General features: G+C 27.1%; 1 protein-coding gene across 3 annotated transcripts in view; it reads right to left on the reverse strand.

The window, feature by feature from the left end:
- Nucleotides 1–11,114, reverse strand: part of LOC145834775 (brefeldin A-inhibited guanine nucleotide-exchange protein 1-like) — a 43,999-nt gene extending 32,885 nt beyond the window's left edge. For 2 of the 3 annotated variants that reach the window (XM_082942289.1, XM_082942287.1), the window contains exons 1-4: nucleotides 11,036–11,114; nucleotides 2,888–2,905; nucleotides 1,608–1,732; nucleotides 103–133 (exon numbers count right to left, since the gene is read on the reverse strand). In XM_082942289.1, coding sequence (XP_082798415.1) covers nucleotides 103–133; nucleotides 1,608–1,732; nucleotides 2,888–2,892 — 161 coding nt within the window. In that variant the 5' untranslated portion in view covers nucleotides 2,893–2,905; nucleotides 11,036–11,114. The remainder of the gene's footprint in view (nucleotides 1–102; nucleotides 134–1,607; nucleotides 1,733–2,887; nucleotides 2,906–11,035) is intronic. The other variant, XM_082942288.1, reaches the window with a different exon arrangement.
- Between the last annotated feature and the right edge of the window lie 6,859 nt (nucleotides 11,115–17,973).

Genomic DNA, 17,973 nt, shown 5'->3' on the forward strand with positions numbered 1-17,973 from the left:
AACAAAATGTTCAACTACTTAACAACTTAAAAACAAAAATATAAAAGCTATTTTAACTAATTTATACAACGAAAAAAATGTTTGAAAAACTTAAATACTCACCCTGATGCTTGAAGTTCATTCTTTAGTTTTTCTGTAATACAAATTAAGTTTATTAATAAAGATTCAAAATACCAACTCAAGATAGTACCTTATTTGAAAACAAATTACTATGGTTCTATTACTTAAATAAAGTAATAAACAAAACAATAAATATAAATAATAATATAATAATATAATAATTACTAATTATAAAATTAATAATATAATAATATTACTAAATAATAATAAAATAAATAATAAATAAACAAAATATGTTTTTAAGTAAAAACACATACATTTATATGCAATAAAAATATAACCATTTTTTATTGTCAGATTTATATTTCTTAATAAAATTATTTTTAAATTAATAAAAGTGAAAAATTGTATAAATATAGAAGTAGTCAATAGATTCTATTTGATTAATAATTTAGGTAAAACTAAAAAAATTTAATAAGGTGAAACACTGTTTTTTTTTAAACTTCTTTGAAATATTACATTTAAGGTTAAAGGGAGCTGCAAAATTTTTTTACAAAATTAACATTGACTTTTATTTGAAAATTTAGAGTATATACTATAGAATATTTTTCATAGAATAAAAAAAAATTTAATTAACTTTTGAGATGTTACTAGTTTTACATTTAAACAGTTAAACAAACATATGAAATAAAAATAACTATGACTATTTATTTTATATTGAATTTAACGATGTAAACAAAGCGAACTCTACAGCCTGGAATCAATATTGATTGAGGAAGAACGACCTAAGTTAAATACGCAATTAGCATTAAATGGAAAAGCAAAATTATTAAAACAATTTATTAATTAAAATCTCTTTTTTTCAGCTATACTTGCCAAACTCTAAAGTTTGTATTTATTTAAATTTATTCATACATCATAATTTAAACTTATTTTTTAAACTGTTTTACTAACTTATATAAATACGTTTAAAAACCTTCCTATAGTAGTACATAATTAGGATCATCTTTCTTAGAATTAGAAAAACTTACCAAAAACCCATCTCCTCTTTCAATTTTAAATCAACTTATTTAAAATTTTTAGAAAATGTTCTCTACAATATTGAAAACAACTTTTAAGAACAGATTTTTCAAAAAAGTAATTATGAACAAAATTGAAAAAAATATATAATAATAATATTTTATTAGTTTATATTTGATTTTTTAAATTTTAGAAAAACTTAAAAGTCTGTTTCTACAACTTGACCAAAATCTTTTAAAGATTAGGCTGAGAAAGTTTAAAAACAAATGCTCAAAAACTGGAGGAGGAGATAATTGTTTTGTGAAATAGTCTACTTTTGCCTTTTTAACTTGTGCCTCCCATAAAGAACCTATTGAACTCTATCTTTGATCGCTTATATCTCAAAAGTTACTTTGAATTTTTTTGAAACGGTAAAAAACAACTGATAGCTTAGCTTTGTGAAATAACTTCAAATTTCAAATAAAGTGCATTACTCCCTACTGCTTTAATACTTTTATTTTAAAACTCTGCAACATTAAGTAATTTACCTAATGTTTTCTTACACTCTTGTCTTAATTCTGAATTGTATGATCGTTTTATTTCTCTATCTTCTAGTATTCTTTGTAACGCACGTGTTAAAAACATATCACGTGTCTGTTTTGAGCCCTGCATCCTGTAAAGTTAATTTGCTTTTAAAACTTTAATCTTAAAATTTAATAAAATAAAGAAGTTTGTTTATCAGTATAGAAATATTTCGTAGTGTTAAAAATCTAAATAAATTTAAAAACATAACTGATTTTATTTTTTACTAGCAAACTTACTTTACTATATACTTAATAATACAAAGTAATTTTTCTTAGTTATTTAGTACTTGTTTTATTGTAACAACGCCTTAAAATTTTATAATATTTAAATACTTCTAAAAAAAATGAAAAGTTATTACACTTTTAGCAAGACTCTAGTATTCAAAAAAGGCTTGAACTATAAACCTTTTACTGTAACGAAAAGTTACAAATAAAACCGTGGTGATAAAACAAAAACGTTTATTCATGCACAATTAACAATTTATTTATTTCAACAAATTAATTAGCAACTTAACCAAACATCTTTTATAAATAACTTTTTTCATTTACAACAAATTTTTTTTAATTTAAACCATAGCTTTTTTTGAAACTAAACAGCTACTCTTTAGTAAAAATAAAACATACATTCAATATCAAAATTATTTTTAACGGAATTTAAAAAAACGTAGTTTGTTAAAAAGGTCTAACATTGAATCTGATTAGTAATAGTTTTATTAAAGGTTATCTTATTGCTATATTAATTGTGCAGGTTATCATAATAAAAACCTAAAAACAATTAATTAGAAAATAATTAAACTGAACTTTAGAATGAGAAAAAAATACTACTATAAACATTTTACTATGAAGCACTTTTATAAAAAAAATAATTGACTTTATTTAAAAAACCTCTATCAGCTTATTATTTTAAGAGAAATAAAAGTAAGTAGTACCTCAAGCTAACCTCAGTCAGCATCAACTTATGAACAATTTCAAGCTAGCCTCAGTAATCTTAGTAAATGGCAACACTGACAATTTCTTTAGCAAAAGAAAAAAAATAGATATAGATTTTTTTATATTTTTAACTTATTTAATTTAAAATATTGTTATCCGCCTTAGTACACCAAAGCAAAAAAAAAACATTTTTTAAATGCTTTCTGATATCTCTAATTTAATTTAAGTCACATGCATTTAGTATGTACTAAGTATTAATATCATTTTTTGTCAGTAATTTTTTGTTGTTAAGCAATTACTTAACAAATTCTTACCCCATTGCGCTTGTAGTTCTAAAATGTTTAAACTAATTAGTAAGTTTAAAACATTAATAATAATACATCAATCTACATAATTTTACAAGAACTTCTTTAATTTATCAAAAATCCATTGCATCAGTTTAAATTCAATAAATGTAAGGACAATTTTTACAGGGTTGCATTCCAGTAGTCAAAAACCTATTCTGAGTGACCTTAAACTGTCCTGAGTCATAATAAGTGTTTTTTTAATTTTAAAAAAAATCAATTTTAAAAATACAAAAAATCAAGTTTTTAAACACTATTGGATATAAAATCAAAAATATTGCAACTAGCTTGACTAAATCTTATTCGAATTCAATAAAGAAAATGCCTTGATATTTGTTTTTTATTTTTAACTATCTCAAGTTTAAAAAAAAAAAAAACTATTTTGAGTCAGCTTAAATTTAAAAACAAATTCAAAGTATCCTAAATTATCCTGAGATTTAAAAAATTCAAAACATAAGTTCTTCTGAGAGAGTGGCAACCCTGTTTTTAGGTCTACTTTAAACAAAAACTAGTTTATTTGTTCAAACTAGTATTTAATACCAAAATATAGCCTTTTAGGTAGTTTAATTAATATACTCAAAAGATTTTAAATATCAGAATATAACTCAATAATAAACTTATAAATAAATAATAAAAGTCAGATAAAACTTTATTGATCTACCATAATAGATCAGAGTTGGCAAACTGCAAGCCACTAGCAAGATTGCACCTGCTAAGCAGAAATAGTTGGTATGAAATATATTTTTAACTAAAAATAACTTAGGACATTGGGTGGTCCAACATGTGTTATACAAAAAATAACATTGGTCTTTATAAAAAATCTTTAAGTATAAAATACAAGCCAGCTTTTACACAACTTGAAAACTTTTGATACATTATAACTTATTAAAAATGTCCTGATACAAAAGTATGGACCACCAATCTTCCTTGTCAGTTTTCTCATAAATTTAAAAAATCATAAAAATTGATCTTATCCTTCTTTTTTGAGCTAAAGATGTCAGATTTCCAGGCAACATTTTGTAGAATTATTAAGATTTAGCTCATTTTAATTAGTATGTTTGTACTTATTTTTACATTGTTATTAAATTATTCTTTAAATAAGTTAAGGAGTTATTCTTCATGTGTAATATCTTATTATGGTTTTGATAAAGTGCTCATTTCAAGAATGCAGCTACCAAACGCCAGATGAATCATGTGAGTTAGTTTGCAGGCTTCTGGATCTACATTAAGTTGACTACAAATAGAATTCTGGTTCATCAAAAAGTGTATTAATGCTAAATGAACCTAAACTGATTTGGCCAAAAGAGTGGACCGTGGGATCAACCAAGAAACGCGGCTTGCATTCATACAAGGTCGGAGGCATTCAAAATTGGTTCAAACATAAGCAGCCAGAATGCAAGCATACAACTGTTTCAATGTGCTTGTGACAAACTTGGTGATCTCATGTTGGCAAATGATCCTAGGTTGATAGCTAAATCAGGAGAGTATGTAGCTAAATTGATGGAGTCGGTAGCAGTCATAAAAGTTGCAGTTGGTGTCAAAAGAGCAGAACTGGTAAGATTACATCAAGACCAAGATTAACCTTTCAGAACATTTGGAAACACTGTTTCAAGTACAGTAACCTCTCGCTTATTTACGCACATTGTGTCCACAGAAAAAGTGCGTAAAGATACAAGAGATCATAAAGATACAAGAGGTACCAAATATACTTATTATAATAGCTGTTTTTTTAATATCTCTTCTAGTTAAAAGCAGACTGGGATCTTTCCCACTTTTAACAATTTGTTAACTTTTTTTAAAAATATGAAGCAAAAAATAAAACTATACATATTTTTAAAATAAAAAGGATTTAAGTTTATAAAAAATGATAATAATTGTAGAATTTTTTTAAAAGATTTAAAAATAAGCAGATTTCATCTTTATCTTTATTTATATGTGACTTATTTCATACTTAACATTTATATTCTACTCTACTTAGCAAACTTAAATTATAATTTAGCACTTGTTTAAAACTAAGAAATGGTGTGATGTTTACATCAATATTTGTTTCTATAGCCTTTTACAAAAATATGCATTTGGTGCTGTAATGGATTTCTTCTTTTAAACAAAAATATATAAAATAAAGGAAATATGTTTAGGATAAGATATTAAATTTTAAGAAAAGATATAGAGAAGTGAATTAGCATTTTGAAACATATTTTAAATCAAAAATATACATAAACCTGTTTTGTGCAATATTAACAAAAATAAAAATTTTTATATTTTTTATTTTTTATTCTAAAATGCGTAACTAAATGAGAGTGCGTAACGTCACGAGTGCGTAAAGATGTGAGAGGTTACTGTAAGGCAGAAACTTGTAATTTCCTGACAGTTAGTGAATGTGGATGTGGAAAGAAAATGTTACAAGTTATACAGAAGAAGCAATTAAAGACATGATGCTTGTAGGTGTAGATGACAAATATATTAGAAGAGAAGTTTTAAGCACTGAAGATAACTTGACCAGGTCATCGTTTGAGATAATTTCCTTTATTGAAAGTAAGGAAATAGGCAAACATGCAACAGAGAACTCTCGGAATGTATCAGTGGTATCTGTGTTTGTAAGAACAGAAAACAAAACTATTTAATGTAGGGGATAAGTCCCAATATGTACCTTTCCAACTCTGTAAAAAATTATTTTATCCATTCAAAAGGAAAATAACTCAGAGTATAAACCTTTCAGATATTGTTTTTCTTGTTGGGGTAGCCAGTTAAAGAAGGTTAATGCTGTTCAAATCCATGATGATAGTTCCTGTTTAATGCTATAGAATACACAAGTAATGTCATTAAACACTGATAAACGAATTATGTTGAACAACATAATTTTTACAAGAAAAATTTGCGTAGAGCCAAGACATTCGACCATCCACGTGCATCAATTTGCATCAATTAAAATCACTAAATACGGCACAAAAAAGCTTTTTATGGTTAGTGTGTTAGCTGATACTGGGGCACATTCAATCGTTGGTGATGGAAAGACTTTGTTGATGCTGGTTTTGGTAAAAATGACCTACTTCCTGTATCAATCAAAATTTAGGCTAGTCAGCTGCAATAGTATTATTTATGTCAGTGACTAAGTGACTGATTTTTTTTTGCTTGTATAAAACAATGGTTAAACTTCTAATCATAAATAAAGATTTTCCCACTATTGGTTCTCAGCTGCCTCATCAGCAATCTTAAGTTGTTGCAAATTTGAATTAAAAAGATCAAAGTAAATTCTAGTCACACAAGGTAACCTGCAGTTGCCCAACCAGAAGCTAAGTTCCAGATAAACCATGCAAGCTTCCATTCAAGGCTAAAAGTGAAAATGTGAATAAAATGCATGAGTGGATTCTGCAAAGATATGCAGTTTCTACGTTTAATATATGTCCGCATAAAACACTTAATCAAATGAGTGGGCCCCCACTTAAAATCCATTTTGAGGATAATGCTAATCTTGTACTTTACATACTCCGCCACACGTACCAATTCATTGGCAAAAGCAGGTTGAAGAGGATCTCATAAGGGATGAGAAGTTAGGTGTTTTTGGAAGGTGTCCCATTTGGTGAACCTGTAATCTGGTGTCATTTTATGTTTATCACAAGGAAACAGGATGGGTCACCTAAAAGAACTGTAGATCTCTCACCTCTTAACAAGTATTGCAAGAGAGAGACATGTGCTTCAGAAAGTCTGTTTAAGTTGGCACAAAGATTTCAAAAGGAACATTCAAGACTTTAACAGATGCTTGGACCGGGTATCATGGAGCTCCTTCGAGAGAAAGTGATAAGCATCTCACAATATTTATCACTGCATTTGGTAGGTTTCATTAAACTAGAGCACCTAAAGGCTTTGTTTCGTCTGGTGATGGTTACAATTGTCGTTTTTCAGCTATCTTGTCTGATTTTGATAGAAAGAAAAGGTGTATAGATGATACTGTGTTGTGTCATTGGTGGAGAACAATATATTTTAAGTATTAAGTTAGAGAAGCAGGCATAATCCTTAATCCAAAGAAGTTCCATTTCTGAAGAAGTCAGTTGATTTTGCAGGTTACAGAATTTTAAATGAATGCATAGAACCTTTACCAAAGTACTTGGTCTCAATTTGGAAATTCCCAACACCAAAGTCTGCCACAGATATACAAAGCTGGTTAGGCCTAATAGATCAAATATCCAACTATTCCAAACTCCATAAAGTTATGGCACCTTTTTAAGACTTTTTCAGCCCAAAACACAAATTCATTTAAACTGAAAATTTGAACCAAGCATTTAATGAATCAAATCAAATGATTGTTGATGCAATAAGAAGCAGTGTACAAATTTTTGATCTTGGAAAGTTGACATACTTAAGACCTAACTGGTCAAAGCAAGGCTTAGGCTAATTTCTCATGCATAAAACTTCAATTGCAATAGCCAATTACCAGACTGCTGCACCACTGGTTGGAAGGTTACACTTGCAGGTTTAAGGTTTTTGCATGGACCAGAGGAGAATTATGCTGCCATTGAAGGAGAGTCGCTTGACATTGCTTGGTCGTTAGAGCAGACAAAGTATTTTACTAAGGGCTGCAAAGACCTTGTGGTTGTTACAGATCATAAACCACTAGTAAAGATTTTTGGTGATCGTGCTTTAAACAAAATTCAGAACAAACAAGTATATAGACTGAAACAACGCACACTACCATAGCTTTTTGAAGTACAGTACACTCCTGGTAAAACCAATTTAGCTGCAGACGCTGCATCACGATATCCTACCTTTTCAAGTGAAATGAATTTGCATGATGGTGACTTGACTAATGAATCAATTCTTATTGCTTTATTAAGTAATGAAGTACACCTTTTAATCAAAATCATTTAGGAAGAAATTGTAAAAGAAACATTAAATGACAAACTACTTTCAAGAGTTTTTAGGTGCATCAAAAAAGGTTGAAGTTTAAAACAATATGAATCTTTGTCAGTGTACCTAAGATACAATAGTTCTTTGTACGTGATGGAGTTATACTTTACAAGGACAGAGTAGTGTTGCCTTTAAGTTTATGACCTCGTGTTCTCAAAAAGTTACATTCAGCACACCAAGGAGTAACATTAATGCATGCTTGTGCCCAACAGATTGTCTTCTGGCCTGGGATTACACAAGACATTGAATAAATTCAAGAAAAGTGTCGAGCCGCAACCAAAACTTTCCTTCTCAACCATCTTTACCACAACAGTTATCTGACCCTCCTACAAGTCCTTTTGTGAAGATATTTGCAGATTTTTTCCAGTTTGCTGGAAACAATTTTATAGCAGTAGGCGACAGATTGTCAGGTTGGAGAAATATATTTTCAACACCCAGCGGAACATCTCAAGCAGGTGTTGTGTAGTTTTATTAAGTGCCAACAAGACTTATTTTCTATATTTGAAGTACCTGAGGAAATACTAAGTGATGGTGGACAAGAATTTTTTCTAGTTCAACAAAGGAATTTTCTTAAAACCTGGGATGTTACACATCAAGTAGCTTCAGCATACTATCCAAGGTCAAATGGAAGAGCAGAAGTTGCTGCATAGAAAAAAAAGACTCCTAAGGTCCAATGTTACTAAATCAAGTAGCATAAATAGCAATAGATTTTCAAGTGCGATGCTTCAGTTGAGGAATCTGACAGCAACTGTAAAGTATCCCCAGCTGGGAAATGGTATTGCTTTTTTAAACAAGCTGGACAATTTTTAAAATCCTGTGGTGCAATCTGTATGGAGAGAAACATGGAAATTAAAAGTAGAAGCACTGTGTACAAGATTCATCAAAAATGCAGAAGCTATCAACCACTATTTAGAATAAAGTTGCAACTTTTGTACGTTGGCAATAGGTGTTTACTGCAGAACCAGAGCGGCAAGCATTAATGTAAATGGAACAGGAGTGGAGTTGTAATAAATCAATTTGTGGTGAAAACTGATAGCTCACCAAGATTGACGCAAAGGAATAGAAGGTTTTTGAGGTTGTACAACCCAATCTCAACAAGTATTGATGCAAGGGCATTCTATGGTTGGCTCGAGATCAACCTAGCTCACAAAAGGACAATGTAAGTCATCAATCTCCTGATTCACCTTCAATGTTTTCAGATGATTTGAATTATGCTAGAACTAATGAGACAAATGAAGCTGATGGGGATCATAAGAATGTTGAGGAAGAGCACACTACTGCTCCTATGGTTCCCACAAAAAATAAAGTACCACTTGCTCTGCGTAGGTTAAAAGACTTTAATGTCCAAGGTCCAAATTGGTGACATTAACAAAGACACAATGGATCAACAATAAATTTAAGGGCATAGGGGGGGTAAACACCCTTTTTTGGTTTTTTATCTTATTTTATATAGTTTTTACTTAGCTACAAGATGTTTTTTACAGATTTTAAAAATTCAAAATAATTTTTGAGATATAGCCGGTCAAAGTCGGAGGCAACAATAGAAACCTTATGGGAGGCGCAAACTAAAACGGCAAAAATAGACTATTTCACTAAAAATCTATCTTCTCCTAAGTTTTTTGAGATAACTACCTCAAATTTTCAGGAGATGTTCCTTAATATATTTAGAAAATTCTGTCGGAAGGATTTTTTTAAAAATTTAAAAATAAAAATTTTATATAAAAAATAAACAAAAAAAACTATTTTTTTTTAGTTTTTTTGTCATAAAATTTTTATTTTTTAATTTTTTTAATTTCTGTTCCAACAGAATTTTCTAAATATTGCAAGGAACATTTCCTAAAAATTTGAGGTAGTTATCTCAAAAAACGTAGGAGGAGATAGATTTTTAGTGATTTCTAGTTATTTGCCGTTTTAGTTTGCGCCTCCTATAAGGTTCCTATTGTTGCCTCCAACTTTGACCGGCTATATCTCAAAAATTATTTTGAATTTTAAAATCTGTAAAAAGCATCTTGTAGCTTAGTAAAAACTATATAAAATAAGATAAAAAACCAAAAAAGGGTGTTTACCCCCCCTATGCCCTTAATATATTTACTTGTGTAGAATTTAGTTGTAATGTTTTTTTTGTTGTATTACAGTTATATTATTTATTTGTTAATCGTTAATTTGTTAAAGGGTTTTCTCTGATTAAAACCAATTGAATTTTATTAGTATGTCCAATTTAATTAAATTTTTAATAAATGATTTTTGATACTTATCTAGATTCCCTCATTTGAGCTTTGTTTTACCTTGAGCTTATTTATCCTTAAATGAGCTGAAAGGTATATAGAATTATTAAGATTTAGCTCATTAAATTTATATGTTTATACTTGTTTCAGATATTTTACATTGTTATTAAATTCACTTAATTCAACAAGGAGTTATTCTTCACATTTCATAAATAGTTTTAAAAACTTTGAATGTTGGAATTTGAAAAATATTAAAAATTGATCAAAAACAATAAAAAAAGTGTTTTTATTTAATAAAAGTTTTTTTTTAAATACAAAAATCATATATTGATAATATAAATACTAGTGGTGGACTTATGAGAAAAACTTGAATAAGATTAGTTTAAAAGTTAAAACAGAATTTAAGTAAATTTTCAAGCTTTAGATAAAATTGACAATGAAAAGTTCAAGGAGTTTTTAAGGATTAGGATAATTAATCTACATTGAGGCCCAACAGGAACCAGATAAGACCATTTTTCAAAATCAAGATTTAGCCCTGATCAAAATCAAATCTATAAACATAAATATCTTAGATCCAAATCTCAGCAAGCTATGACCATATCTAGCTTTTGGATCCAGTAGAACTTTATATCACATATTTGTTTTAGAAATCAAATTTATTTAAAAAAACATTAAATACGATTCATTTAATCTCAGGAAGTTTAATGCTAATTTATAAATTGACATTAAAAACCAAAGATTGTTTTTGTAAAACTATAAGGAATAACTGATTAAATACTTAAAGTTTTAGAATCTGTATTTTTTATGGGTTTAGAATTCTAGTAATTAGATATTAAACAAATTTCATCTATTTATTAAAGGGTAATTAAACATTCACATAAAATTCTATACTTTGAATAAAATAACAAATTTAGAATTTTTTTAAATTTAAACCACAAGCTTTAGACATCAAAATTAGTTCCATTTTGTTTAGTTAAAATAAACATACCCTTTTAAAAAATCACTTTTGCATCACTTAGTTCACTTTCTGGGTTAAATAGTTTTATAAATCCACTACACAAGTTTCTGTTGAAAAGTTTTATATACTAAAACTTAAAAATAGTCCTCACAACAATCTAATAAGTTAAATATATATTTCTTAATAATAATAATTTTATTATGTGTAGATTCAAAGCAAAATTAGAAGAATAAAAAAAGTATAATCTAATTTAATTTTAAAACTTAATTTAACTACACACAGAAGATCATTAAAAGCTACAGCAAACTTTAAGTGATTAAGGTCTTTTAAAAAATATAACTTATAAGTATTTTATCAAGAAGTAAATATAGCCAAATTTCAAGATACAATAAAGATAAGGGAGTTTTGCCACTCATTGAGTCAATAAAACTGTCCTGAGTGACCTTAAACTGTCCTGAGTCATCCTGAATTTTTTCAATTCTCAATTAAGGTTTTTATAACTTTTGAAAATCAATAAAAATCTGTTTTTTCAACAAAACTGGTTATAAAATAACAAAAAATTACAACCTATATCAACTAAATCTCATTCAAAATCTATAAAAAAATGTCCTGAATTTTAAAAAAAATCTTAAAACTAATCAAAGCCTTTCAAAATAAAGTACTATTCAGAGTCAGCCTGAATTTAAAAAAAAATCTTAAATTTGAGTTATTTTGAGCTTTCCTAAGTCATCCAGAGTAGGTGGCAACCCTAATAAGGGTTCTACAGCATATTTTTCAAAGACTCTATACTAATAAAAAAAGATTACTTTATCTATAGATATAACCATTCTATGTTATTTCTAGTTTTAAAATTAAAAACGTATTTTTGAGACAACAAATTACTTTGACAGACAAATATTATACCGTCATCAAATAATATTTTTATATTTACTTATATTAAAAACATGTAATTACATAAGCAAGGGATTTTAATCAACTTCTAAACGAACCTAAACAAATACAACATTTGATTTTAGTAAATTTTTTATATAACACTATTACTAAATAATTTAAGTTGTATCTTTATGACAAAAAGTCAGTTTTTTTGAAGACTACTTTAAGTCTACAAAATTTATATTTTAATCATCTATCAATGTTTTGGATTTTATTTTAGAACTTTAATTAAATTATAAATTTATTTTAAACAATATTAGATTTTTTAAATGTGATATTTTTCTCAGGCTACTATACAGAGAATATATGGCAGTAAAAACTTAATGAAGGAGATAATTATTTTAAGAATTTTTACAAATTCTAGACTCTTATAGGAAGGCATTACATTTGACAAAAATTACGCAGCATGTAATTTTAAGTTAAAACAAACTAACACCTAAAAAGTATTCATTGTCAGTTAAACATAGCAACTCATTAACAGTCTAGCAACGCTGCTTCTACCTAGGTATTTCATGATTTATATTAAAAACTATTGGTTTTTTTTTTAAGTATAAAATTGAAAGTTTTTCCAAGTTACTTTAGCCTAACTTTTTAAATTCTATGTTCCAAATAATTAATCACTATATAAAAAATTAATTTATTTTTTTATTTTTTCTGTAAATTTGAGATTTTCAAAGCTTTTCAATATAGAGGATCCTTGTTGAACTTGTGCATAAAAATCATACATTTACCCATGAAGTTGCAAAGTAAAAAAGCTTGAGTGACTAAAAACTAATCCCAGTTTTTTTAACAACAACCCTGAGTTCCCAATATAAATTAGAGAGTTAAAACTATGTGATTATTTAATATTTTTTAACTAACTTAAGTGTGCTGCAATCCTGTTGAAATTAAAGCTATTAAAACTTACTATTACTATCAATTAAGGGATAACAGACAAAAAAAAAACATAAATAAAGCAAATGGTGCTGACAATATCTCTGTTAAAATGTTAAAACTGATGAACTCTCATATAGCTCCAATAATTAGTAAACTAATAAATTTGGTATTTTAATAAGGTGTATATCCTAGTTGTTTACAATTGGCCAAAGTATTACCAATATTTATATCAGGTGTAAAAACAGTTCCAGGTAATTACAGGCCAATTTCACTCCTGTCAATTATCAATAAGGTCATTGAAAAGGCTATATATAGTTGTTTATATAGTTTTTTTTAGTAAATTTAATATACTTAATACAGTAGTTCCCAAACTTTTTGATGCCCGCACCCCTAAAACATTTTTATTTGCTCTCGCACCCCATCTTGCTTTTTTTTATAGTGGTCTATATTAACATAAATTAAATATATGTAAATACAAAATACAAAATCTGCATAAGTTTTGTTTCTAAGGTAAAAAACAGCAGAACTCACACTTCTTCTGCAACCATAAACATTTTCTGAAGGTCAAGCAACTGAGTTTTAAGCTCATTTTTTGTTATTCTACCTGCCCTATCTTTAAATAAGTTAAAAAACAATTAACTTTTAATCAAACAAAATAAATATGAATCTATGTTTCAACACAAAAAAAATCTTTTATTTTTAACTAACAAAAGTAAAAACAAAAAACTAATCCTACTTCTTCAATAAAACTCCTATTGACACGTCGTTTGGCAAATACTCACAACGTATTTAACGGAAAATTTTTATTCATGCTAGATTTTCTTGAAAAAATTTAGAATTCAACAAAATATCCACTTTAAATTTAATGACCATTTTTCCTACTTATTACTAAACTGGAAATAAATGTTATTCTCTACTACTAAATTAGAAATAAATTTGAAAGCTTAGGTTAAAATTATTCAATTATACTATTGCGTAATTATCTTTTTTTTTAATGATTTGAATTGCTTGTTAGCTTTAAAAATCAATAGTTATGTTTAGTGAACAAAGTTTTAGCTTACAGTCACCCAAGTTAAAGAAAAACTTCCTTATTTATCAAACAAAATTTAAAAGCTATCTTGCACCCCTTTGAATTCTGCCTCGCACCACCACCAGTTTGTTTTCAAAGGACATTCTTAAACTCTAGCTTTATCAGAGTTTGTGGAGAGTACACTAACTTTTTTTGATAAAGGTAATGCTGTTTGTGCAGTGTTGTTAGATTTAAGTAAGGCATTTGACTGTGTAGACAGAAAAATTTTATTAAACAAGTTAGAATATTATGGAATTGGGGTAGAAATGCTTAAATTTTTGGATCGTATCTCACTGAAAGAAAACAGTTTGTAGATTTTGCAGGATAAACATCAATTTGTGAAAGCATCAAGGCAAGAGTGCCACAAGGCTTGGTTTTTGGACTCTTGTTCTTTTTTGTGTATTTGAATAACTTACAAAATAACATAACATTAAAAGTCATAAACTTTGCTGATGATACACTATTACATACAACAATTAAGAAAAACACCTATAAAAAAGACAATGAATACCTAAACTCCCAATCAAAAACTGTATCAAGATGGTTAATGGACAACAGGCTTAGACTAAACTTAAATAAAACAAGATACATACTCTTCCACTCTGGAAAAATTGATATTTGGAAAAACATAAATTTTGATATAAAAATTGGTAATTCAACTATATAGTTATAAATATTTGGGTGTTACAATTGACAGTAATCTTAATTGGTCTAACCATACTGAAACATTAAAAACAAAATTATTAAAGGTATTTTATACAAAACACAGTACTATTTAAATCAAAACTTTTTGTATTAAATTTTAATTAAATTCCTATCAGTCATGTTAGATATGGATTACTTTGTTGGGGTAGAGCAAGTAGAACTAAAATTACTGAGATCAATAAACTTATAAATAGAGCAATAAGGTGCATGCAGTTTGAAAGTTGGAATGAAAATGTTAGCAGTATAAAATATCAAAAAAAAAGACCTTGAAAACATGTTTTGGTATGTGTTAAGAGTCTTTATGAATCAATTCAAAAAAGGTATATTGCCAGTTAATTTCTATCCTTACTTTACAAGTATAAACAAAGTTCACAATCATTCAACGAGATTTTCAGAGACAAATTATTTTTTCCTAGGGTAATTAGTCTTTACAGTTCTAAAACCATATCCTATCTTGGATGTAAGGTATGAGAGGAAATTCCAAAAAGCTTGAAAGAACAGAACTATCTTATAGCATTTCAAAATGGACTAAAAAATGTATTACTCAAAAATCAATCAGACAAAAGCCAATCTTAATTTTCTGTTTTATATAGTATTACATAAAATTATTTTTTGGTTATAAGGTTTTTACTCTATATTTTTCTTTTCAAGACTAATCAATGGCAGTTGTGTTGGCTGGGTGTGAGTGGAGTTGATTATGTCTTGGTTATAGTTTTTGAACATGAAGTTTTCATTTACTAACTTAATTTACTTTTTTCTTTTTTTTTTAAGTGAGTTTTGTAATTAAGTATGATTATTATTTTTATCTAATATTACTTTTTTATTTTTTTAAATAATTGTTTAGTTTATTTTTAAGTAACAAAGTTTTTGAACATGTATAGTTGAAACTTATTTTATTTATTTTTATTTTCAACAGAATACAAAATAATGTGAAATTTTACTTAAATCAATTCCTTCTTGCACAATATTTTTGTATTTGATTTCTTTTACTTCGTTGTATTAAAATCTTATTTTTAAGTGAGATTTATTGACTACTTTTTTATTTACTTAAGTATTTGCTAAATTTTTTTATTATATTTATTTTATTTTTTTAAACATTTAGTTGTACATTTATAGGTGTGATTTATTTGTTTTTATTTTCTTTGTATCTGGTATTTATTAGTGTGAGGAATAGTTATTGTAACTGAGTAATTTACATATTAAAAAGTATAAGAAAATACTGAATATTTTTGCTTTTTCGTACTATCACATAGATCTGTTGATCTTATTAGAATAGGTTATGCTCTACAGTTAATGCTTATACTCATGTTTGTTTTTACATATATAAAAGGAAAATATGTTAGTTATAGCATTTTCACCACTTCTCCCTTTTTGTTTTATTATTGACCTTTTTATAGCATTTTTCAGGATTGTTATTGTAGAGAGGGCAACAAGAAAAATGTGCACATACATGATCATAAAAATCAAATCTTTGGGAGGAAACAGTGTGGTGTCCATGGTAGACTATGGTCTTCATTGTTAATATTAGTAGTAATGGGTTTAAAAAAAGTGCATACCATTTTTTTTCTTTTAGAATATATTTATTTAGTTTAAGTAAAAAAATAATTTACATTAAATAAAGTTATACAATAAAGTAAAAATCTTTTTAAGTTCTTAATAAAACTTATCGAAGTTATTTACAAACATATGATGTGAGGCTTGATAACCGGAAGGTCTTTCTCCACACCAATCCATTGACCATAGTTGTGAGCTTTCACATTTTTTTTTTTTAAAGGCTCAAATTTATTCACAAAAAAAAATTTAAAGGCAGAAATATTTTGGTCAACTTAAAATTCAAAGTCAATTCTAAATGACATTTTCATTAAGATGGTTGAAAAATAAGGTAATTACCTGGAATGATATCTCACCAATATCAAAATGAAATTACACTATTTTTGATCTCTTTTTAACCATAATTTCAGGCAAAAAATCTTTGTTTAAAGCCTAATATGTTTATTCTAAAAAGATAATTTGTTTTAAAAAAGCTTTATAAATACATAAACAAAATTAAACTTATTTATTATAAACTAATCAAACTTTAATATTTAATGGCATTTATTTTATAGATTTGTAGTCGATATAAAAAAAAGTATAGATAAAATTGATTTATATTGTAAAATAAAAGCAATTAAATATTCAAATTTTATTGCTTTATAATGAATAAGTTTGATTTTATTATTTAAGTATCCATAAAATGTCATTTTTAGCCTAAAATTATGTCTAAAAAAGACCGCTAATATAATATATTCAATTTGATATTGGTGGTACATCATGCTAGGTAATAACCAAAAAAAAAAAACATTTTATCAATAAGTGTCTCCGTGAATCTTTCTTTATATTGTGTTAAACTTTCTTATCCTGTGTTTTAAAAAATACTTTTAACTTTTTTTTTTATAGTAAAAAAATATCAGTCTCAAACTCTACTACCCCTTCAACGATTAATTTATACAAAATCTGTTCAGTACAAATAAAATAAATATATGAATTTCTTATTGTAGTTCAAGATTGCAAGCTAATGTGTTCTATATATACAATACACAAGTGTTACCTTGGCTAGAATAGAATTTTTTGCAATTTTTTTTTTAACCAAATTTCAAAACCAGATATTTCCAATTTCTTTAATGCTACAGGGTTACCACACACTCAGGGTACTCAGGGAGTTTTCAAGTTGTAGAAAATCTCAGGGAAACTCAGGGAGACTCTAGAAAACTCAGTGAATTTTGAATTTCTTTTTTTAATTCAGGGAAACTCAGGGCAGATTTGGTTTTTTCTAGAAATTTCAGGGAAACTTTAAGATTTTTTTTTCTAGATCTAGAATGAGATTTAGTTAATCCAGTTTTAATATTTTGTTCAAAAAAGTTAAATTTATTAATCTTTAAGTGATTATTTTGAAATTTTTAAGCCTTGTGGCTAGTTTTTCAATATTTTTAGAATTATTATGGTAATTTTTTGATATATAAAAAATAATTTAAGGATTTGAAAAAAACTCAGGGAAACTTTGGTGTTCTGGTCACTCAGGGAAGATTTTTTGACTTAAAGAGTGGCAACCCTGATGCTAACTTGGAACTTTTTTTTTATTCTAACAAACGCTTCACAATAATTTCCTTCAAATTGGGGTTTCACTTTTGTAGTAGGGCCTCTTTAAAAATTTAACTTATTTTTGCATTTTTTTACTTTACAACGTTTTTCTCTTTTTTTCAAATTTTTTTTAAGCATACTTCTTAAACTGAGTTTGATAACTTTATTAATTTTTGTTTTTTAATTTTATGTTTTTTTATAACATATGCCTTAATCAATTTTTCAGAAAAAATTACAATTTTGCAGTAGTTCAGGATTGTAAGCAAAT

This window comes from Thalia democratica, chromosome 4 (genome assembly GCF_965202585.1).
Source record: "Thalia democratica chromosome 4, ktThaDemo2.hap1.1, whole genome shotgun sequence".
Classification (NCBI taxonomy): Eukaryota; Metazoa; Chordata; class Thaliacea; order Salpida; family Salpidae; genus Thalia; species Thalia democratica.